Source organism: Uloborus diversus, chromosome 2 (assembly GCF_026930045.1).
Source record: "Uloborus diversus isolate 005 chromosome 2, Udiv.v.3.1, whole genome shotgun sequence".
Classification (NCBI taxonomy): domain Eukaryota; kingdom Metazoa; phylum Arthropoda; class Arachnida; order Araneae; family Uloboridae; genus Uloborus; species Uloborus diversus.
Window position 1 is genome coordinate 105,532,863 of NC_072732.1, and position 25,583 is coordinate 105,558,445.

The 25,583-nt window shown below is 33.2% G+C and overlaps 1 protein-coding gene across 2 annotated transcripts in view; it reads left to right on the forward strand.

Annotated features, from left to right (window-relative positions):
• The first annotated feature begins 4,353 nt into the window (after positions 1-4,353).
• LOC129217213 (muskelin-like) overlaps positions 4,354-25,583 on the forward strand; it is a 75,823-nt gene continuing 54,593 nt past the window's right edge. For both annotated transcript variants that reach the window (XM_054851483.1, XM_054851484.1), the window contains exons 1-3: positions 4,354-4,448; positions 6,338-6,407; positions 14,527-14,669. In XM_054851483.1, coding sequence (XP_054707458.1) covers positions 4,378-4,448; positions 6,338-6,407; positions 14,527-14,669 — 284 coding nt within the window. In that variant the 5' untranslated portion in view covers positions 4,354-4,377. The remainder of the gene's footprint in view (positions 4,449-6,337; positions 6,408-14,526; positions 14,670-25,583) is intronic.

Sequence of the window (25,583 nt, forward strand, 5' to 3'; positions counted from 1 at the left end):
TTCCGTGTGATATCTTACAAGTGTGGCGAAGTGATAAACCTACATCAATTTATAAACTTTATTTTTCCTATAAGAATGAAAGAAGCCAGGAAGGGGAGGGAGCCATTTTAATCAGATGAAATCTATTTGCTAATGTAGCAGATAAGCATTAGCTCAGTTATGTTTGATTAAGTATGAGTAGAAGATATTGTCTCAGACATGCAGTTCATCAGTTGTGTGCATATTTATATATTACAGAGGATATGCTTCTCTTTTGAAAATGAACACTAATAAAAGGTATAATGAACTAGTAATTAGAGAGACTAAGCAAATAAGCAATTAGTTTCTGACTAATTGATAAGTGGGAGAAATTGTCTCAGTCATGCAATGTTCATCAAGGACATGCCTATTTATATATTAGAGAGGATATGCTTTTCCCTTTTTTAAATCAATCCACGAATTGTAAATAGAGTCACTCATTTTCGCTTTCTCTGTTGTAATTTCTTAGTTTTCAAGATTTCGTTTCTTTTCCAAACATTGGCAGGGTTTAATTTCAAATTAATATTTTTATTGATAAAGACAATGCATAGATTAAAATTAAAAACTGTTGTGTAACATTTGTTTATCACGTCAAATTTTCTGAAAAATTGAAAAAAGTAATATATTTTTATGGCTGTGCTAACTACTAAGGGGGTACCACAACAATGGAGCCTGGGCCAAATTGAAGATATTAAACAGAGATTAAAATTCATGATTGATATTTCTAAGTTCTACCAAAATGGAAGGGATCAGTGTAGTACATTCTGTCAAGAGGCCCCACAATAAATGATAAAATATAATATAGTTAAATAGAAATGAAAGAGACTAATTAGTTTACAAATATTTTTTCCCCCCCATTTTGGGGATTTAAATGTGTATTTTATTCATTTTCTCCCTTATGGGGAGAAAATTTTTTTTAAATATAAAAGTTTTTATTTTTTAGTGACTCAAGAATTTAAACGGAATATCACGTCATTTTTTTCCTGGTGCAGAGTAGAGATGCGACAATGCATTAGCATATCGGTCACCTGCCACTTTCACAATATTTCTTTTTCAACCGATTTTTACCGATTAATCCGCGAAAAGAGGATGCCGCATTGTGCCCACGGTATTAATATATAAGATTCATACGTATATCTAATAGAGAAAGATTGGGATGCCTCGAAAAATTAATTCTTCAAAGGGTGCCGCGAATCGAAAACGTTTGGGAATACCTGCGTTAAGGGATAAAATCGAAACCAAAAGCGAAACTTTTCGGAAAACGGTCCAAACACGTTTCTATCCCCTATTTTTGAACACTATATGAGAAAATGAAAAGAAGCTAAATTTTAATTTGAAAAATGTAGATTTCACATGTTAAGAGCATCTGTTAAAGTGGAGACGAAACTAGAAAGTTAGAAAATTTGAAGAGAATGATGACATTTTATCAACAAACACTACTTTTTATGTTAGTATGATGAATATGATTTTTGAGACTTTGATACTAAATTAAATATCTGAAATTATTTTTGTTAATAAACATTGGGCCAAATTTTGACTGTATACTTAAAATTAATAAGTAGCAGAGCCACCAGAGAAAATGGCAATGCTGTTATTGAAGGTATTTAATAATAGCCCTTTTATAATAATAGAAAAAAAGCTCTCTATCTTTTTTCTTTTTATAATTACTAATTTAAAATAGAAACATTTTCTTAGTTTAATTACGTAAAATTACACGTACAGGTGTCCACGTATGCACAGCGCCCGACTAACTGAAAGTGAGGCCCTATAGGCCCACGCTAATTTGGAGGCACCTTGAAGACTATGCGCAGAGGTTGATTTACAGTTAGGGTCCATCGGAATGCACTTTTGAGGCCTCTTTGTCCATCACAAAACTACATATAAATCGTTTATCATGTACATTTATAAATCCATTTTGGGGCCCCTCATAATTGTGACAAAGTAAATTTGTTACTGGGAGAATTGATAAAAATTCCGCTTTAAGGGATTTTTTTTTCTAATTAATAAGTCACAGTTTTTTTAATTATTTAAAAAATACATGTATTTTCATATAGTAGTTGCAATGTTAAGCATAATTCTTTAAGTAATTTGGGGCCCTTAGGAAGATGGGGGCCCAGGCCTAGTCGGCCTGTGCGGTAATCAGGCCCTGCATATGCAGTCAGTCGAAGAGTTGGGGCGAGAGAGGGAATATTAGTTGCAATTAGGCCCTGAGCTCACAGATGGTTCCTGTAAACAGGATACCGGTTCAGAATTTTACTTTACGATTATTTTAAAAACCTGCGTTAAGAGTTTAATTACTGTCATTTTTTTTTTTTTAATCTAGCATTTCATATGCATTGGACTGCAAAAAAACAAAGAAAAAAATGCACCAAAAAAACTGATCTGATTAAAACAAATAAAATATCTTCGCACTGAAATGAAAAATATAATTAAACAACGTATGAAATGCGCAAATTTGCTATCCATTGCAACTTTCATTCAGGAACGGCCCCAGATGGGGAGGGGTTTACACCCCCCACACACAGAATCAAATATAGCCTGAAGTCAAGGACGCCCATATAGGGGGGTAAGTGGAGGCTCAACTCCCCCCCCCCCCTAAAAATGAGATGTTTCTTATTCTTTGCAAAAATGTATAAAAATTTCTTTTCCAGCCATTAATGAATGAGTTATTAAAAATGTCAAATTTTAATATCTGTAATCTGTACTGAAATTGGTTTCTACGAGGAAAAGATTCTGCTAAACCATGGGGAAAATTTTTGAGCCCCCCCTTAAAGTTTTGCATATGTGCGCCCTTGCCTGAAGTTGCAGTTTGGGTAGTATTTCAAAACATATTTAAGAGAGACTCCTCCCCATTTGAGCTCAAGAAGAACAATATGTGGCCCCTCCCCCCAGTAAAAGCAGAAGTTGGATCCGCTCCTGATTTATACATGCTCTGACTGATTCAAGCGCTAATGTAAGTTTGTAGCAGCGTGTCCCGTGTTTTTTGTCCCGAAGGCCCGTCATTTCAAATTTTCTAGAAGGGGGGGGGGGGAGGGCATGTGTTCAATGCATTTAATTAAAAAAACCCCACCAAATTCGTAAAACAATGCTTAAATTCAGAAAAATTTCGAAAATCCAGGGAGAAAGGCAATTGATCCCCTGATCACGCATATGACAACCGTGGTTGTCACCGTTTGTGTGGGAGGGGGGATCTTATGTGGGCTATGGTTATGGCCCGACTTGATTTCGAGGGGGGGGGGATAGGGTCTTCAACGGACAGAACTGCACCGCCATTGAAATTTTCTTTACAGGGATTTTGGTTTCGTTATTTGTGGGGGGGGGAGCATCTCACTCTTAAAGGAATGGGCAGATCATGGCGCAAACTTTGCCATTGAATTTTTTTTCTTCGGGGAGTTGGGGGAGTATTTTGAGGAGTCTTCTTTCTTTCATTTATGGTGTCTCTTTTTTTTTGAGGGGGGGGGGGAGCATAGTATTTGAAGGTGTATGGCATTGCTTTGGCGGGAGGGAGGGGGTCCGGACCTTTGTCCACAGATGGCCCCAATGAGTTATTAGAGTCCCTGTTTGAAAAGCTTAGGGCCCTATATGACTCTACTATGATTATATTAATCAATTAACAAGTAACAAATTTCACAGTGAAGTTATAGAACAAGTAACTGTATTTAAACTGCCAAACTGTTTGTATGTTTGAGGCTTAATTATTAGTGTTTGCTTTTCAAATGTGGTACAATTCGAATTTTTTTAAATAACTTTTCATATTTGCCTCTTATGTGATATTAAAAGCATTTTTAAAGTAATAAAGTTTTTTTAATTAATTAAAATCAATTGGATAAATAAAAAACAGTTTAGGAATAGTTCTTAAGTTAAATTATAAACTAGTTTATGAAATCGTTAAAAAAAATTGTTTATGTTAAACGTTTTATTTTTCTTAACTGTACACCATTAATGAAGTAACTTAACTTCATCCGTAACGATTATATGAAAAGAATTGCTTCATTTTGCTTGTCGCCAAATATGGCGATAAGCAACAGAATCCAGCAACCTTTTTCTGATATTGCGCCTGGATTTTGCTGTATTTAACGGACGGTGAATTCGACAAGTTGGGTTTCGATAATAGTTTCGATTTAATTAAAAAATATAAAATAATAAAAAAATACCCGAAAGATGCGTAGATATACGCAAGTAAAGTGAGGAAGATTGAAAATCTTTCAATACCTCGCAATGCGTTTATTTTTAAAGAAGGAAAAAAAACTTGCTGCAAAATCTAGAGGTGCTTTTGGACGTTTTGTCTCCGCCTGCTTTTGTTATTTCAGAACAATATTAGTTATCTGTTGAATGGCAACTTTATAAACCAAAACAAAAATGGCTAGTTGCAATATTCTGCGATTTACAATTCATAAATGTTCTAGTTATTCATCTACGTTTGTCCCCGAGTAGGTTGATAGAAATAATTTCTATTCCTTTACTTTTGTAACGATTGAATTTCTTTCCCGTTGAGAATGTTCTATGTGGTTTTACGTAAACTATCATCTTATGGAAATAGAAAGGCATTTCAATAATTCCTCGAATTGTCTACTGAATATTCTAAAAATAAGATGTTAATCATATAATAATTCTGCCATAAAATTATTGGGATGCTGCATTGCGCAAGTCAATAGCTTCAGAAAATGGACATAATTTAGGGTGGGAAATCAGAAATATGATTGTAGCTGGAAATAATTTTTATTGTTTTGAACGGCGATTCTAATTCGCTCGCTCGTTCTCCTTTTTTTTTTTTCTTTTTCTTTGGTAATGACAGTCAGCATCGCACAAAAGCTGAGTCTCAACGCTTAAATGCTAAATTGTCATTTCAGGGTATTTTTGACATTTATGTCGAGTCCGTAGGGACTTTTTTTGTCATAACTTTTTAATTTACTGTTTGGTCAAAAAAAAGGTCAGGTTGCGGACACTACATATAATCTAAATTATTGTGAAATGACCCTAAAATAAGATGGAGACAGAGGAGTGCCCCCCTCCTCCCCCTTAAAAATTTAAATGGCTCAGTCTGCGCCACAATGCTCCCCTAGGTGGGCGCCAGGTTTTATTTTTTATGTTACCATTTCGTGAAAAGTAAAATAGTTTTGTAAAAAAGAATAGGGAAGTTGCAACCTATTAAATGTTCATATTTTGGCTATTGGATATTGTTCATTGACCCTCAAAACTAAAAAATTCACCATCGCCGAATTTTAAAACACTGTGGTTGATTTTTAATGAATTTTTCAAAATCCACGCGCAAAAGTACGCTTTTCTGAAACGTCACGAGCCTACGTCACAGGGCGCGAATGAGCAGCCTCCCGCCGAAGATCCCTTGTTTTCGCCAGGGACATTTTGAGTGCGCTGGTATTTTTATTTTTTAGAAATTCAATAATCCTTTTGAACACACTATGGAGACCGGATTCGTTAAAGCACAATCTAAATAATCTTTCTCATGTAACATCAATGATGATATTCGAATATTTCCGAGAGAATGAGAGGTTTAATGTTCCAGAAATGCGAGGAGATAAGCTTTTTACGTTTCGTTTTAGAGTCAAATGCGTGACCTTCGGCATCTCCCCTCTCGGAAGAGCGCATGACGTCAGTTTCTATGCCATTTGACGTCACAAGTGCTTGAACTTTAAAAATTAATTTAAAAAAAACTACTTATCATATCGCAAAATTTTTTTCACCTATGATGTTCATACATGTTACTCTATCATATAAAAATAAAATTGAAAAATTGAAAACTTCCCTATTGTGAATTTTCCTTTTTTTTTCTGGAAAAAAGTTATATCGGGTAAAAATTTAAATGTATGCAACAGTTAAAAATTGCTTTGGACTAAACTCTCTACAGTGACATTAGCTGTAGGAAAATTTCGCTAACTAGAATTTTCAGACAGAGAATTCGTTGCTTTGAAACAAAGCAGAGGTACCATTGTTTCGGTCACTCGTCTGGTCAGTGCTAATTCTATATTAACTACCAGTTTGTTTGGCACTCTTGACTTCCTTATGAGGTTTTCCACCTCCAGCTCAGTTAGTCCTATGCCGGGCTGATGAGTGCTAATAAGCACAAAATTGCAGTCCTCGGCTGGAATTGACTGAGCTGGCGGTGTATTTCATGTAAAGCAGAGGATTTTTTACCAATCAGTAAATGAACAAATTCCTTATCCTTTGTATGAAATTCATTTCAATGGAAATGTATAATGCATTCATAATATTCTATTGTATATTTAGCTCTTTTTTTTTTTGTTAATCTTTTAAGTTCTGTGTGTACATAAATGATATTTATTTTTCTACTTCTTTGCAGAAATATTCTAGTTGACAACCCAAGTGATGGAACATCAAGATGGTCATCAGAATCTAATAATCCTCCTCAGGTATGTCTTTCATTTTTCTGTTATTTATTCCAAGTTCTAAATTTATTTTGTCTTTTTTAAGATTACTAGCTGCATTACTGGGCTTTGCACTCTCTAGCTCAAAAATAAGAATCAAGTCAAGTGACGTGTGTTCAACAATCCGGCTTGAACAAAAAAGATTAGCAAAATTTCTAGACAGATTGCGGAAAAATAACCACAAAGGGAAAATTTTAAATACCCCCGATTATAGGAAAAGAAATTTTTTTATTTGTTCAAATTCAAGAAAAAAATGGCAGCAGATCTTTCTTCTCTAAGTTAATTTCATCACGCTACAAATTTTGATAAAAGCATTGCTCACCAATGACCATGATCAACAATGAATTTCTAATTGAAGTCTTACCTGCATACCTGCATTTTAGTTCAAGATAAGTTAAAAAAAAGGTTGAATTCACGTTCTAACTACCTTGGAACAGTGGAACAAATTTTATCTGATGCAGAAAAATCGGGGGTTTCCATAGATAATTTAATGTACTTCTTGCGTACATTTTTTTTTTTGCCTTCATATTATAGAAAAATGCAATTTTTGGGTTCGGTTCTTTTTTTGCGTTTACCCCCCCCCCCCTCAGTGTTCCTTCTTGGGTGCCAAAGTAGCTTCTTACCAAATTTGGTCGATATCACATCTGTACCGAAAGGAATTCCTGTAGTGTTCAATTATTCCAAGCAAAAGACTTAACAAACAAAGAAAAGTGCGCTCAAGTCATTTCAAACCAAACTTTCCCATTAAGAATAATATGCATGTTTGAGCACTCAAATTTATGAATGAAAGCTAGATAATGATTAAACATTCTCTACATGACTTTAGCAGCACTTTTTTTCCTTTTTGCCTTTTCTTGGAATAATTGAAAACTTCAAGAATACACTTAAATTTTCCTTTCTGACCCAGAAAAGTTATTTTGTCCTTTTGAGTACATATTGGAAAGTGCTTAGTATTTTTTAAAAATTCTGTTTTTAACATTTGCTTATGTTAGTGCACCCCTAATTTAAATAACCTATTCTAGGAAAAATCAAACGCAGTTAAATTTTGTTTTCAGATAAATTTCAGAAGAAATGTGTTTGGCGAAGCCCCTTCCTCTCGAAATAAAAATTGCATTATGATCCGATACACCATTTTTTAAAAATAAATCAAACGCAATATTACTTTTTATATTTCCATAAATTATAAATACAGTAGAGAACCAATTATCCAGAATACTCGGGCCACCACTGGACATATGAATTTTCTTTGATGATTGTTTATAAAACCTATATTACAGTAATAAATAATAATACATTTCAAAAGAAAGCAGCAAAGTGGTTACAAATATGGGAATATTAAAACAAAACTATTAGCAGTGCTTTAAAATTTAAAACATTCACAAGACGCAAAAAAAAAAAAAAAAAAAGAAAAAAAAAAGAGTTTTCTCTGCAGATTTAAGAACAAAAACGAATTGTAAATTAAATATATACATTTTTTACACTAGTGTATGCAAAAGTTTGTTTTGAGGACACAAGTTTTGTAAAGGTTTTGTTTTCATAGCTACAATTTAAAAAAAAAAAAAACTTACATTTTGAATTCATATCAATAAAATTTTTCCTTTTTCAGGGTTTTCTTAACTTTTTTCATGTAGTCAAACTTCTGCGCTAATACGCTTTAACTATCGACAATGCAAGGAAAAAATGCTGCATCACTATTTATTTCTTAAGTGTTCAGGTTGAATAAATTGAAATATCTGATTTTAAAATATTTATTTTAATTTTTGTGTATTAAAAAATTTTGGAAATTTTGTTCCTCTGTACCTTTTTTTTTAAACTAAATTTATTGAATCATACGTATATGAGTAGATACATTATTTATAAAGAAAACAAGCTTTTTTTTAGTTTTATTTTTTCCAAAAAAAGAGAGCATTTTATCAAAAGTGAGCAATAGTATGTATTTTTCAAAAATAGAAGGGAAATTGAGCAAAATTTTCTCCCATTTCCTGGATCCTGGATTAAAGGTTCTGCACTGTATTCATTCGTAAGCGTTGCAGTTATATCTCACGTATCATGAGTTTATTTAAAATAAAACAAAAAATAAGCCTTGGATAAAGTGTCAACTAAGATTTTTTAAAAAGTGGCTACCAATTTAAAAGTGCCCACTGGCGACTGAGAAAAATTTGAATTTTCAGGTCTTTATTGTGTTGTTAAATTACCCTTTACATGTGACACAAGTACATTTGAGGAAAGTTTTGTTATGGAAAAATATAAGGCTGGTAAAAATTTTTTGCATCTCTGGTCTGCATCGTTGTATGCCACAGAACGGTCATTTGGTTGGTCATTTTGCCGGCCAAAAAGAAATTTTTGCTAGGACAGTGGAAAAAACCGTGGCAAAAATGGAGAAAACCCAATTACAAATAGGGTTGCATTAAGTTTTGTTAATTATGGAATAGCAGTGATGTAAATAATATGTAACTGTGAATAAATATTATACTTAACTATTTTATTATTAATTAGACTAATTATTAAATTTAAAAAAAGGCATTATAATAGTAATAGCAATGATTTTAAATCTCTGCTATTACATGTTGCAACACATAAACTGTTTTTACAAGTTCAATTATTGGGGTTGGTATATTCCGGTAAAATCTGGAATTGTCAGGGAAAATGACATACACTGATAGACAAAATTAAGAGATGGAAGGCATTTTCCCAAATATTTTAAAAAATACTGGATAAAAAGTAATGAAATTTGTTATGGATATAACTTATAGTATGACAATAATATGTGCAAAGCAAAAAACCTGAAGTGCCATTCATTGACCATAGTTATTGCCAACATTCTAATGTGGAGTGAAGTTCATGATGAAAGATGTCGATGAAAGTGAGGCTTGTTTGGTGTGTGCACGCCTCCAGTTTGGTGTATGGTCACCTCTGACTGATAGGCAGCATGCACAACTACTGTTAATGAGTTAAAGAATGCCTGTGGAAGACCCTCCCACTTCCACCAAAGCAGTTTTTAACTCCGAAATGGTTCTGGGTGGGGGTTGGCATATTGCAATAGCCCTCACAAGAGCTTCCCAAACATATTCAATGTGGTTAAGGTCAGGGAATTTGGCAGGCCAATCCATCCGATAAATATCTATGCTTTTCAAATACTCCTCAACCAGGACAAGCCTATGTGATCGGCATTGTCGTCCCTAAAAACGAATTCAGGGCCAACAGCACCCCTGAAAAGGTGCACATAGGGTTGTAGGATCTCTTACCTGTACCTCTGGGCATTTACGGAACCAGTGCCAAATACATAGAGTGATGTGCGAGTATCTTGCATGATCCTTACCCAAACCATCACTCCTCCACCAGCATAATGGTCCCTTTCTATGATGTTACTAGGATGGTATCGAGTCTCAGATTCCTTTTATATGAATATTCGCTGAGAATCAGATTGTAGACTGAATATGAACTCATCTGTGAAAAGACCATTAGCCCATTAGAGCTGTGTCCAGTGCTGGTGCTTTCTGCACCATTGTACATGCACTCTTTTGAGGGAAGGAGTGAGTGGGATGCAAATGGCGGGCTTCCCGGCATAGAACCCTCTTCTACCAAGCCTCCTGGCGACTGTCTTCTTTGAAACTAATGTTCCTGTGGCAGCAGCAAGGTCCCTAGACAGTTGTGCCGCTGTAGACGTCTTCTGGGGCTTGGCTGTTCTAAGTAACAAATACTGGTCTTTATTGGGTGGTTGTTGGCCTCGGACGATCTTGACCTGGTCTTCTGGACACTGGCTCCACAAATTCAAAACAACGCGTGGGGTTACATCCAATTCTCTAGCAACCTGAGCTTGGGATTGTCCTGCCTCAAGTCTGCCCGCAACTATCCACCTCATACCTTCGTCTTAACGCTGATGTTCACTCATTTCACCTAAAAATCAATAAAAAGTAATTAGATTATTCAAGAAACACAATGCAAATCTCTACTGTGTTGTAGAGTGGAATGAGCTCAGCAGCAGACTGCAGACTTTTATACCTCCTGCGGCCTTAGCAGCGCCCACAAGAATACTTAAACTCATCTCAGCAACACCAGCACCATAGTGCCATTGTACAGGAACCAATTGTCGAGGTTTTATGCGACATTTTCCGAGAAATGTGTGAAAGTGCCTTTCATCACTTAAATTTGTCCACCAGTATAGTTAAAAATGTTAGGGAAAAGTGGGAATTTTCCAATTTTACCCAAAAAAAATTTTTTCCCAGAGAAATTTTGCACCATGAGATCCAATCTTCATTTTTATCGATGTTTCCTGAAAAAATTGTAAAAATTTTAAGGCAAAATGAAGATGGCAATAAAAAAAGTGGCGTCCCCCCCCCCCCAAAAAAAACTTCTGCAGTTGCCATTTTTGCCCCACAATAGATCCCAAGAAAAACATTCCTCGGGTGAACAGGAATTATGCATTAACTCTACAGGGGAGAAGATAATTTACTGCTTCGGATGCATAAGCCTGAGACTGGGAGGGTCGATTGAGGAAAATCGTTTTTCGATCAAAAAGTCATTTTACGTATGAAACCTAGTCGCCGTTTTTGGTCATTCACTAGATAGAAGTCGACACGATGCTTAAATGCCTAAGTTTCCAAATACAAAGCAAAATTGGATGTTTTCTTTAACTGCAAACTAATGAAAACAACACAAAATGTGCTACAAAATGTTTTTATTATTCTTGTTGTTATTTTAAATATGTAATTTTCTTGAAAAAGGAAAAAATTGTTTTCGTGCAACAAATTCAAAAAATTATTTCTTTATTTTGGGTGTAGCCGCCATATTTGGTCATTCCCAAGATGGAAGTACACAAGACTTTTTAAGTGCTTAAGTTTCCGAAAATGGCATTGGATGTTTATTGCAATGCAAACTATTGAAAACAATGCTAAATGTGCCCCTTTTTTTCGTATAATTCGTAATTGTTTTTCTGGAAAAATGCAAAATTTTATATTCATAGCATATTTTAATTCTAATTGATTTAAACTCTGATGTGCTGAAAACTGACTATTTGCCTTAATTGTAGTTTTTTCAAGATTATTAATTATTTGTAACTACTTTTATGCTACAAATTCAAATATCTACTTATCTTATATTTTTCACTTAGTCGTCATATTTGGTCGTTTGCACAATGGCAGTAAGACGTAAATTTCCAAAAACAGAATTAAATGATTATCTCAATATAAACTTTTGAAAGTAACATAAATTGTCCAATAAATTATGCATTTTTAAAAAATATTTATTTTCTAGAAAAGAAACCTTTTAATTTTAATGTAAGCACCCTTTAATATGCGAAAAAAAAAGGACTAATGAATTGTTTGCAACGCCGGCCTATGATCGGCCGATGTTGATTTTTGTTATAACATTAAAAAAACTTACATTTTGAAAAGAAAAAGAAAAAAATTCCAAGATTTTTTTTTCATCTAAGGGGAAAAGTTTCAGTTCCTATGCATTTCTACTTTAAACAATTTTACTTATCTTGAAAATAGTGTTGTTTAAACTTAATTTTGAATGAAGGGAGTAATCCTGGAATTTTCTGAAAAACATGGAAAACCTGGAAAAGTCACTGAATTTTTTTTTAACCACAAGTGTATGAACCCTGATTATTTCAATACTTAAAAGAGTTATTTCACCTCAACTGACCTAATTTTTCAAATCATCCCCACTCGACCATCTCTGAATTGGATGAAATTTTATCAAGGTGACTTTGAAACTAACCTATGCAAATTTTCAGCTTCCGAGATCCAAATCCTGAGAATCTAGAATCTCCCAAAAAAAAGACCAAAAATGGCGGATGAGCTTTTTATGAAAAATTGCCATCTTTAGCAAAAGTGTGCAAAAAAATTTATCACCCTGGAACCCTGAAATTTTCGGAGCTTAAAGTACAGTTGGCTGTTAATACACTCATTTATTTTTGTAAGTTTGAGCTCATAATGTTTTTTATAGCACGCATGTAAACTCGTGAAAAAGCACGGTGGGGAAATTTTTTCCTGGATTTTAGGTTGTCATAAAATCTGAATGAAAATAATTCAAAGGTTCGTATTTCATGGTTATATTGTAAAAACACTTGTTTTTAATGGGTTACAGTTGCAGAGCTTAAACATCTATTTTCGAAAAGCTATTGTCATCCAAAGTGGCTATCAAAGCCGTTCAAGTGAAAAATAGCCTATTTTCAAAGCGCTGTAGCTTAAGTTTGTCACCTCGCATCATCCTTTTGTTTATACCATTCGAAAGAACACATTTTTTCCTGTCAAAATAAGTTTTTTTCTTCAATGGTGTTCTTTCGAATATGGAAAAAAAAGAGCTTAAAATTCTGTCTGTTGTAATGATTTGCCAGGTTTAAGGTCAGGTTGTGAAAAAATTAAACCACCCTGGAAGTCTGAAATTTTAGGAACTTAATGTACTTTTAGTTGTCAATATGTTCTAGTATTTTTGAGAGTTTGAGTTCATTAACTTTTGTGTAGCATGCATGCAAAGTCTTCACAAAATGCAGTGGAGAAACTTTAGAATGTCATCAATTAAGGACAAAAATAATTCAAAAGCTCGTACTTGATAATTCTGTCGTCAATATACATGGTTTGATGGGTAAAAGTTGCAGAGTGTAAATATTGATTTTCTAAAAGATATTGCCATCCAAAGTGGCTATCAAAATTGTTCACATGAAAAAAAGCCAGTTTTCAATATGCTGTAGCTCAATTTTGTCACCTTGCATCTTTTTTTTTTTTTGTTTATACTATTAGAAAGAACATATTTTTTCCTATAAAAATAAATTTTCTTTCCGATGGTGTTCTTTCAGAGAAGCATGAAAAAATGAACTTAAAACGCTATTTGTTGTTTACAAGAAAATATCGTTCCACAATGAATAAAGAATGGTGGTTGCCATGGAAACAGTCTTTTGTGATTTTGCAATTTTTAATAGACAGAAATATTTTTTTTTATTTATCTTTTTAAAACCTATTTTGAAAATGAAATATGATAGAAACAGAAAAACATCTTGTTTTGTCTGATTTATCAGTCTGTTTCTAGAACAGGATGTTTTTCTGTTTCTATCATATTTAATTTGAAAAATAACTTTTTAAAGGAGAAAAAAAAACTATTTCTGATTAATAACAGATGCAAAATCACTTATACACCGGTTTTGATTATTATTTGTATATTAACTCTACTTCTTAGCAATATTAACTCAGGCTACAGAAGATGGAAGTCCTGAAAGTACAGCTGCAATAGAAAGATATTTCTCAAATTTTTCTTTTGTAGAATCATTCAAAACCGTTTGTCAACTACTATCCTTGAGAAACTAGTTTATTCTAAGGTCATGCTGAAAAAACAAATAGGTTTTCAAAGATGTTATAGAGTGATGTTTAAGTGAGTAGATGTTTAAGTGATGTTTTATTTAAGGAAATATGTGTTTTAAATTTCATTTCTCCCAATTTCTTTTATTTTATTGCTGCATAATGATTTGGCATGTACAATTTAAAAAAAAATGGAATGTTTTATAACAATTGCTATGTAATAAATAAGATAATTACCTTTACATTGTAAGCAAAAAAGAATTTTTTGGTCTTCAATAATACAAATTGTAAATTTTGTTACTAACGTGTAAAAGGTTTAAAAACAAAAATGTAGCAAATATTTAACACTTAAAAAAATTAAACAAAAATTTATTTTAAACTAGTAAACTAATGAAATACAGTCAACTCTCAATAACTCGAAGTCCCAAGCGACTGGCTAAAACGTTTGAGTTATGGGAAGTTTCCACAACAGTCTCAAGAGTTTAGGGTCCAATGAAAACTTTGAGATAAAGTAATATTCAAGTTATCGAGATTCGACTGTAAATGCTTTATAAAAAAAATATGCTTTTTATTCACATGCAACTTTTAAGAAATGCATCAATAAGTTGTTAATGCAAACTCCTAATTTTACCAAGCAGAAAAAACCGCAGTTTTTTCCATTTTTTTTTTCCACCCTTAGCAAAAACTTGCCAACCCTGCGCAGATGTGTTCAGTAGTAACTAAATAGCCTTTAAGTAAATGTAATCAAACATTAATATGTGTGTTTTAAATGTCTACTTTTTCTAATCTTTTCCTTTTTGTTATTGCAGTTCCTTATCCTGAAATTATTCAATCCGGCTGTTGTTCAAACAATTAGCTTTGGGAAGTATGAAAAAAGTCATGTGTGTAACATGAAAAAATTCAAAGTTTGTGGTGGCCTTACGGATAGTAGCATGATTGAACTACTTGACAGGTGACTTTTACTAATTTGTAAATCCGTAGTTAACCATATCTTATTATAAAAGATTACTTATTACAATGAAGTATATTAACACTCAATTTTAAAACGTGAATGTATTATTTAATCAGCTTGAACAATTAAAAATTTGATAGAAATCTTTTTGTATAATTGCAAAAAATGTTGGAAGTAATAATGAATTTCAAAAAAAAAATCCTGCTGATAATTTTATTTTAGGTAAATTCAGGGGCGCTTGGAGATTTTGGTAATGTTTTTTCAAGGACAGATTCAAGGGAGGGACGATGAGGGCGACCGTCCCTCCCTTTCAGGGACCTTGTACTGGCAATTTTACCAAATTGAACTCCTAAAACATAAGTGTAGGCCATTTTGATGATAAAGAAACGAATGCAGTTCAAATTTGAATCTCTCTTCCGGAAACTTTTTAGAATTGAAGTTTCAGAAAGGCAGTTTCAGACTACCTTCAATGATGTTAGGGGGAGGGGAGTTCGAAGTATCCCAACGGAGTTATTACGGACTGAAATTCTAAAATGCAGTTTTAGAATACCTCTTTCAACAGAAAATGAAAGGAATCTGTTCAAAGTTATGCTTATGTTACCTCCTCAGCCAAATCTCTATATTTTAGTTTCATTAAATAAAAATTCTGTCTCTTTTAATCTCTAATTTTTGTAGATTACAGGATCACATTTTCACGTGTTTCTATCAGTCTATTCTGCTTTCAGCATCTATGTGTTGAAATGCAAAATCTTTTTTAATCCTTAACAAGAATTGAAATTTTTTTGGTTCAGAGTGCTCTGCGATCACCTTTAAAGTGTAGACCAATAAGTTTATCGTTATATTTAACTAGCTCTAAATTTTCTCTTTCTTTATGGTGCAGAAGGAAATGGCAATACTTATCCTTTGAAGAAAACAGTATATAAACTACTTTCCCTTATGGGTCATTCTTCAGAAAGTGTAACTTTTCGGTCACACGCTTTTTACAGTAAAAACTTTAAAGAACAATTCATTTAACAATGATTTTTAATTTCATCAAAAATATATCTGTTTATACCTGCCAACAATTTTTTTAATAATAATTTTTATTTTAGTATATTTTTGGTTCACAACATGTGAATTCTCACCTCCATGGCATGTCACACACCTAGTGTGACTATTTATGTTGCTTAACAACTTGTTTAATTAAAAGTATGTGTTTATTTATTTATTATTCCTTTCACAAGTGTCTCAAATACTAATTGTTTAAGTACATTAATTTTTTTAATATTTTGTTTTAACTCGTTTTTTTAGGATAAGTAGTCATGTCACACGAAAGACTCTCACCTCCGTTACCTAAACACAAAATGCCATTCCTCGTGGCAATAATGACATCAAATTTTATTTTCCATGATACAAGGGTTGATACATGATACCCTTGTTTATTTTCAGCCATAGTTGAAGTTGTGAGATTTTTGTCAAAAAACAAGAAGATAGATTTTGCTTTAAAAACTTAGTGTGGTTATACTGACTTCTCACCTCCATGAACTTGAATTTCAGGGAAGTAAATTAATGTAAAAAAAGAAGTGAACATGTTTTCATATGTTTAGCATGTGCAGATTGTAGCAACGAAGAAAAAAAAATCCGTGAAAATGTAGGTATCTATTAGGCCTATATTAATGGAAAATTCCTCACCTCAGTGACAGACCTTATCAGTGTCATTATTTCTGAGGCGAAAACAAATGATGGAGGGGAAATACATCAATTATAGGCATTCTACCAATATTATAAATTGCCAGTATATCCTCAAATTTATTAAGTACTATTTTTTAATATACATTTGAAACTACTAATTAAGCCATACTTTAATTAAGAGAGCTTAATTTTATATTCCCACTAATAATTAAAATAGCTAATTGTTTGCACAATTAACAAAATTACTACTTTGATATTAAATTGGCCTCGATTTTTAAATATTAAAAGTTTTTTCTTTTCTTTTATTTATTTTCATGAACAAGGCATTTATTATTATTTTTTATTTATAAGTAAAATAATTGGAACTTAGCTGGGCCATTGTTTATGGTTACTTCTAGTAGGCACCACTTTCATGTAAGAATGAAAAAAAAAAGAGAACAGAAGGTTTCGAAATTGAAAAATATTTGCGTTCAAAAGTTACGTTTTCTGGAGAATGATCCTTATGGAACAGGGATGAATGCAATTTAATAATACTCAACTAAACCTCAGGTTTATGTCTGGTTATGATGCTTAAGATTTCTTAAATTTAGAGCATTTGAATAGTTTTAGTGGATTAAAAAAAATTTCAGGGGTGAAAAATCTGTGAATTATGTATAAATGGAGTTTCTTGCTTCATCTTGATACCAGACTTTAAAAAATCATGTTCTTTCCCTAAACTGCACCAAAAGCAATGTTTTCAGCATTGAAATTTTCTCTCACTTTCCTTAAAAAATATTCACTTTACTTTCTATAAATATTGCAAAAGAAAATGGGTAACTAGTTTTCGAAGATGAATAAAATTAGGAGAAAATACACAACTATGGAAAACTACGTCTTATTTATCACTAACTACAGAAAGCTTATTTTCTTCAAAAAAAAAAAAAAAACAACAACAAATCTTTGATTCCAAAACAGTTGAAACTCTATTGCCAGTTTAGGTCTCTTATAAAAATGTCGAATTTATATAAAACTGAAATTTTAATTTGTATGTATGTCCTTTTTTTCTATTTTCTGCAGTCTAATGACTATTACTAAAAAGACAGTTACGTGTACCCAGAATAGTTACATAAAAATGGAGCTGATTATGCAAAAAATTAAATTCCAGCCGTAATCATATTGATGTTATGTCTTGTTATTATTACCTCTTTGTAGGTGGCTCAACAAGCACTTTAGTAAATTAGGACATAGGCGCCAATTTTAAATGTAACAAAACAAAATTTTTTTTCTCTTTTAATCTAACGTGTATTTATAAGAAAAGAAATATACATCAATTACAAAATATTGTATTGTCATACTGTTAGGGGTAGAGATGCACCAAATAGTGAATGTTTGGTTTAGGGCCATTCCACCCTCACGTGCGGGACAAAAATATGCTTAAACTTCATTACTATTGTGTCATATCGCTTAATATTTTAATGAAACAGGGGTATGCAATTTTTTAATATTTACATTTGTTACTCCTGACCCAATTATATTTTTATTCGACTAATTTGTTATTTAAAATAAAATTTATTTACATGCGTCACACGCGGGACATCGAAAGTCAACCTTTGGTAACTTGCTAATGAATAAGCTAATATTTTTGCTCTATTAATACAGCAATGACAAAACACATTGTACATTTTGAAAGCCATGGTTCCAACATAAAGGAAACATATCTCATTAGTTTAGAAATAATTAATTAAACAATTGAAAAAAAAATTGTATATGCTCATTCCAATCAAAATGGTCATTTTGTCCCTCACGTGATGGTTCCTATTTTTCATGAAAAAGAAATAAATTTTGAAGAAAGTTTTACAAGTTATTTAAGAAGTCATGCATGCATTTGTGATTTATTAAGCAACAAAATTTTGTTTATCATTCTTTTAAATTATTATTTTTTATGAAATATATGAAGCGTCACGAGCAGGACAAAATTACCGTTTTCCGTGGAATGGCCTTTAACCTTTTTAACTCAAATATTTATTTTTTAATGGCAATTTATAAGAAAAACTTTATCTATTTTCTGTGTTTTGTGAAATATAAATGCACTTCCATTTAACATATTAAACATATCTGCATTAAATACAGTAGACCCTCATTTTACACGGATCTGATTAAATGCAGTTAAAGATTTGACACCTTTATTTTATTTTACTTGGATCCGTTTTGATTTTACGCCGATGAGGCATTGCAAATAAACAAAATATTCCAATTGTTCAAAATCCAAACTTCCGATAAAATGCCGATTGTCGATAAAACGTAATAAACTGTGGTTTGAAGTGATAATAAACGATCTTGGGCCATTGGGGGCTTTTTTTTGTGATTGGTTCCGGAGCTCTTTCCAGAAGTAAAGGGACGACTACTAAAATAATATAATTAGCTCCTTTTTATAAACACGAAGTTAATTCATGTTTTTTTTTTTTTTTTTGGCAGGTTGTGCATATCGGAATAAGTGCATATTAAACTTATTATATATATATATATATATATATATATATATATATATATATTTATCTATCCCTAGAATGAAGTATTTTTTTCATCTATGGAACCTAATCCCTATTTTAAGATTAATATTAAGTCTTAATTTACATGGTTTTGATTTACTCAGCATTTCCATGGAATGTAACCTCCGCGTAAAACAAGGGGCTACTGTATAATATAACTGTTAATTTAATTTAAAATAAGAGAAAAATAAAATTACTTGTTCCTAAAGCTAAGATAAATGAATATAATAGATGTCTAATTTTGTCTGGGTTTTTTTTCTGTAACTCTGCATAAATTGATTACTAATTTCTTTCCCTAAGTATGATTTGATAACTGATTATCATGGTACAGTGAAACCTCCCAAGAGCGGACAGTCAAGGGACCAGAAGTTTTGTCCGTTATTGGGAGGTGTCCGCTATTAGGAGGAACTACTTAATTTACCTTTTTCAAAATGGGCTGTTGTTCCCTTTGTAGAGCACAATCGAAACAATTGCGAAAGGTTTACTACATTTTACGTCAAGTGTAATAAATCTGTTTTTTCTTAATAAAGGTATACTGACAGCACACACTTGTCTTAAAAAGCATTTAATCAATTAAAGTAATCAGTTAAAACAGTTTGACATCTCTGTTTTGCATTACCAACGGCGGCGATTCGGCGGCGCAACCCCCTCCCCCACACACTTTTTATGGTTAATTTATTTATTTTATCTCGCGTATCACTATTGCATGATTGACAGTTGGCAATATGACCTTGAATATGGGCAAATCTTTTTCATGTCTAAAAATTAAACAACCCAACGAAACCACGGCGCCATAAAGCCGACTACTACCGGCGCCCCACTTAGAAAAAGCACCCAGTTTCTTCTTTTTTATCTTAACTTTTGAATAATTATTGTGTAAAAAAATTCATTAAAATCTTAAGAAAAACGTACGTTAATTGTTAGGCTGACATGAGTTTTCACTTATCTGCTTCAATACTCTCAAAACTAGCCGTTACAAAATTATGACTTTTTTTTTCTTTTTGATTTTTTGCTGCCTGCAAAAAGTACCATGCCTTTTAGTTCTTTTTTTTCCCGCCCCCAACTTTTAAGCCCCGATCGCTGTCTCTGCCCCTTACCACCCTTTTTAATTCCAAGAAACAGTGATAAGGAAATGACGGGGGTGGGGGTGGAATATCAGTTGTGGAGGATGAAAAGCTTTGTAAGGCAAGCAGTTACTAAGATATTCTGTGAAAAGAAAAAAAAACCGGAAGCGCTACGATCTCAAGGAAATTTTTTTGTGAAATAACTGTCCGTTATTCGGAGTGTCCGTTATTCAGAGTGAATTACATGGAATGGCCTATATTGAGGGACTGGGACTTGCAAAAATGTCCGTTAATTAGAGGTGTCCGTTATTCGGGAGTGTCCGTTAAGGGAGGTTTCACTGTAGTATGTTATCTCTGTATATTTTTACTTCCTAATACAAAAAAGGAAGTATTGTATTTGCAAAAAAAATTTCACTCAAAAATCGCCCTTAATTTCTGTTTTTCTCACTCCTGAATGAATGTTGAGTTTTTTTTTAACCCGATCACACGTGGATGTATGCCTAGGAACATACAGACACCCGAAATATCCATTTTGACAACCCCCGAGTTAATTACAACGAATTTTCTCGTATTTTCTGACGTATGTATGTGTGTGTATTTCGCACAACTCAAAAACGGTATGTCCAAGAAAGTTGAAATTTGCTACGTAGATTCCTAGTGGGGTCTAGTTGTTCACCTTCCCTTTTGGTTGCATTCGGATGTTCCTAAGGGGATCTTTTGCCCCTTTTTGGAGGGAAATCATTGTTGATTTTGATGTAAACTCAAGTTGTGTTATAATTTATCGGACACTTGGCAATATATTTGGTCGCCAACTTGGCGACAGTTTTGGCATTTTTTTTTTTCAATTTGGTTTTGATTTGTCCATTGTTGGTGATATTTAGAGAGTAAACTATTCAATCACATTAAAATTGCCAATAATGGGGAATAGCCCGGTCAATTTAGACATAAAAATAGTGATCAAATAACAAAAATTCCGGGAAAGCTAAATTTTTGTAGGGACCTTGGGCTTACTATTACAAATAAGGTGCTAAAAGTCGCCATCGATCCCATGTGCGCTAAAAAAGTTATTCGGGGTCAAAGGTCAAAATTTTAGGTTTTTTGGATTTTTCTCAAAAACGGTTTATCGAAAAGTACCGCAGACCAAAGTTATAGATCTCAAAATTCTCTATAAAAATGGTCCTTATGATTTTTTTCTCCAAGACCAAACCTTCCCAGATATTGCGTACTCTCAAAAGACAGCCAGTCATTTACAGAATCCCCTCTACTTGCATGGCCTTGAATAACATCTGAATAACAACAACCTTGAATAACATTCTAGTCCGTGTGGCATCGTTCACGTACCCAAAAAGGCCGGACCTACTAAGGGCATGGGCGCACCCCTCAATATCGTGGAGCCCCCCCCCCCCCCCGCCCCTAAGAAGCAAGAGTCCCCCTCCAAAAACTGAGAAAAATACCCCTCAAAACAACCCCCTTTTAAATGTTTTTTGAGCTCTCAAACTGTAACCACATTTCATACAATAAAACATAGTTTGGCTGGCAAGTCGCATTATTATCTTGACTTCTGACAATGTTTGGCCTTAGTGATACATTGTGAGTAAGATTTCTGGATTCTAATCTGACTCTAAGAAATCCATCTCTCATGGTTAGACAACAAACTGTGTTTGACTCTTCTTTGTCTAATTTTACGCATCGTCTCACTGCTTTAGTTTAACGTGAGGTATTGGAATTCATATAATTCAGTAGTTACACCCTCAAGCACCATTTCTTTTAAAGTTTTATCTGATATTCCTTTCTTAAGAAGATGATCCGAGTTTTCCCCCTTCTGCTTATCAAAGAACTCAAGTTGAAATCGTAAATTGTAAATTTTTGCTATACAATCGAATTTTTTAAACTTGCCATTGTATTATGTTTTTATCATCAGCTCTTGTTCTGCAAACTGGTTACTTTGAGAATCTAAAAAATATAACACTAGGCATTGCGGATGACCATCATCAGAGAACTTGTTTCAAGACGGATTACGATGATCAGTTCGAAGATGGACAATCAACATGTATAATTCCAGATTTCAATTTTGAAGCAGAGAGACTGCTATGAGCTCATCGATAAGCAGAACTGGTAAAACTCGGCAGCTCCCTCTTTCAAAAAGGGGACTTCTGATAAAACTTTGAAAGAAATTGCTTGGTGGCGTACCTACTGAGTAGTATGGTTTTCAAAACTTCACGTCATACTAAAGCAGCGAGACGATAGGTAAAATAAGAAAAAGAAGTGTCAGGTACTTAAAACCTCACATGTCATATTAATGCAGTGAGACGATAGGTAAAATAAGAAAAATAAATGTCAGGTACAGTTTGCTGCCTAACCAAAAGGTATGGATTTATTCGAGTCAGATTAGAATCTAGAAATATTAAGCCACAATACCATCAAGCCACAATTTCAATCAAGACTGAAAATTATGAGAAGTAAAATAGTTTAACTCGCATGCCAAACTTATGTTTGATTGTAATCAATGTGGTTACAGTTTGAGGGCTCAAAACCCATTAAAATTTCTTTAGCAACGTCTTTTGTTTCAAAGGGTGACTGATGTGGGCTGTTGCAAGCCACATTATTTTAAAATTTTTATACTTAACCTTTGTTCTCTATCATAGGTAAATTTGATATTTTGAGCCAAAGTTATCTGCTAAGTGGAGAATTAAACATTTTTTTACTAGATAAAAAATGCTTTTATTACTTATTTTTTTTCGTATCTATGTAAGAATTAATTAATATGAAAGCAAACTTTTACAAATCATAACTTCTAATATTTTTGTTCTCTAAGTACAGAGCAACACGATGTTATTCAATTCTGACTATATTGGTCAAATTCAAGACTCAACGCTTGTGTGGTACTTTAAAATACAGTTTATTATTAAAATGATCTTATGCAATGTTTAATCTACACAAAAAGCCTGCTCTTAAGAGCGATAACATCAAATTTCTCAAATTTTTATATTTGATGAAATTATTATAACCTTTTCCAGTTTTTATGCATTTATGGTTAACTTCGAGGCGCGAGCGACACCTCAAGATATTTTTTGCGGTCGAAATCCTTTTGTTGAACCAAATATCTCTACAAAAGGCAACTTTTCTGGGCTATTACTTAGCGTTTATCAGATTTTGATTTTTTTCAATCCACCCTAATGAGCATGGCGAGTACTTCAAAAGTAAGTTCACCTCGAAGAAGAGCGGGATTAAGTGACTCTGAATCCAGCTTTTGTTGTAAAATAAACTGCTTATTTTGTGGCGAGGAAGCAGATGAAGAGGCTGAGAAGAACAAAACGCAGAATTATCACAGAAAAATTTATAAAGTTTCCACACTTACATTCAAAGAATCCCTTTTAAAATTAGCTAAAGATCGTTCTGAGCTCTTGCACGTTTTAATTTTGAGTATGATTTAGTCGCTGCTTTATGAATTTTTCTTTCATTATTCTGCGTTTTCTTCTTCTCAGCCTCCTCATTCGCTTTACAGCCACAAAATAAGCAGTGTTTTTTAAAACAAAAGCTGGATTCAAATTCACTTAACCGCGCTACAGTACAAGGAGGACTTACTTTTGAAGTACTAGCCTCTTTATCCTCACGTTGCTGCAGAGATTGAATTTTTCCGGATGTATGATTTTCTGCAATCCACGCGAATTGTAACGGACTTTTGACTTCTTAAATAATCAACATTCTTATAACTTCTCCCCAGACTTGCATCAATTAAAGTTGGCATTCCACAACTGTCCAGCACAACAGTTTCACCTTCAGTCAAAAGTTTATTGCAAATAAAGCGAAATTGACATTTTTCTTAAATATTGATCAGCACAAACAACAGTAGACGCTTGTGATAAATACGTTTACTCACTCGAACTGCATGTTTAACTCTAAAAGAAGCAGGTACGTCATGGGTGCCCTCCCCCCCCCCCTAGGAGGGGTCATGGCCCACACTGCGCCATCGAAATTTTTAGGGGGATTGTTTTGAGGGGTATTTTTTATTTGGGGGAGGCATGCTTTTGGGGGGGATTTCCTCGAAAATGTGGGGGGTGCACCTTTGCTCTTAGTGGGTTGGGCACCTCTGAGTACGTGAACGATGCCACACGGACTAGAATAGCCAGATGTTATTCAAGGCCACGCTAGTAGAGGGGATTCTGTAAATGACTGGCTGTCTTTTGAGAGTACGCAATATCTGGGAAGGTTTAGTCTTGAGGTATGAGAAAAAAAATCATAAGGACCATTTTTATAGAGAATTTTGCGATCTACAACTTTGGTCTGTGGTACTTTTCGATAAAACTTACCGTTTTTGAGAAAAATCCAAAAAACCTAAAATTTTGACCTTTAACCCCGAATAACTTTTTTAGCGCACATGGGATCGATGGGGACTTTTGGCACTTTATTTGTAATGCTGAACCCAAGGTTTGTACAAAAATTTAGCTTTCCCGGAATTTTTGTTATTTCCTTTGTCTAAATTGACCGGACTACAATTGACATTAAATTGGAATAAAAGGAAGTCATGTGATGCGCACAGTAGCTCGTTAAAAACTAACGTCAACAAAATTGAAAATGTCTGTGGCACCCCTATATCCAAGAGACCCCATAGCATCTATAACCTTGAAACTTGGTTCAAAATTACAGTGGACGCTGCTTATATGAGTCATGCTTGTTCAAAGCAGTTTTGATTCCTTAAAGCGGTTGATTCAATTAACAGCTGATTCAATTAACTGGCGTTCACTGTACTTCAGACCCAGGAAGTTTGCACCTCAGAGCATATATATAAATTTTAAATCTTGAATTAGTTTTCTATAATTAATTTTTAAGCTAAAATGTCGCATAAATTACCTATTGAAAGAATGAAATATTTTGCACCCCTTTAACATGCTATGTCGTTCAAAATAGCTTTTTTTTTCTGCACAAGAGGAAATTTGTTTCAATTTTCCCAATTAGCACAGAAGACATAAGTGTCTATACTTAAGCGAAAGTTCTTATCTAGGGAGATTTTTTAATTATAATCTCTTTACTTAAATTCAATTTTCTAAAGAAGGGGGAGCGGGATTTTAATTTTCTTCTTATTGTAAAGTGTATTTCAATATATTTCTTCTCAACAGGCAATTTAAATTTTTGTGGAACACAAGAGATTACCAAGCAATCTTTGTGGTTTGGTGAGTGTCAGCAAGAAAGGGACGAGTCCCCCCCCCCCATTGTTATAAATGAATAATGTTGCATTTATTCCAACAAAGTTTCTTAAAATACCATTACAAATTACAGTTTCTTCAAGTGATTTTCTACCATTTTACTCTTTTCAGTAGTTGATCAACGGATAATAACAGTAAAATATAATTAAATATCTGAGTGTTTTCTCTTGAACTATAATTTGAATGTGGTAATATTACTAAGTTTCAATTTCAATTAATTTACTATTGTACTATGTTAGAACTTTCATTCATTGTGTAAAAAAATTTGTTCTCTCTTTGGTTGTCGAATATTAAAGTATACGGCGGAATCGAATATGTTCAGTTTTTCTGCCGAATATGTAGTATACCGAATATTCAGCGTATCTCTAGTTAAATGTGAGTGTATGTTATTTTACAGTAAGGTAGGATTATAAAATATTTCTTGTATTTTTTCTGTGGGTTTTTTTA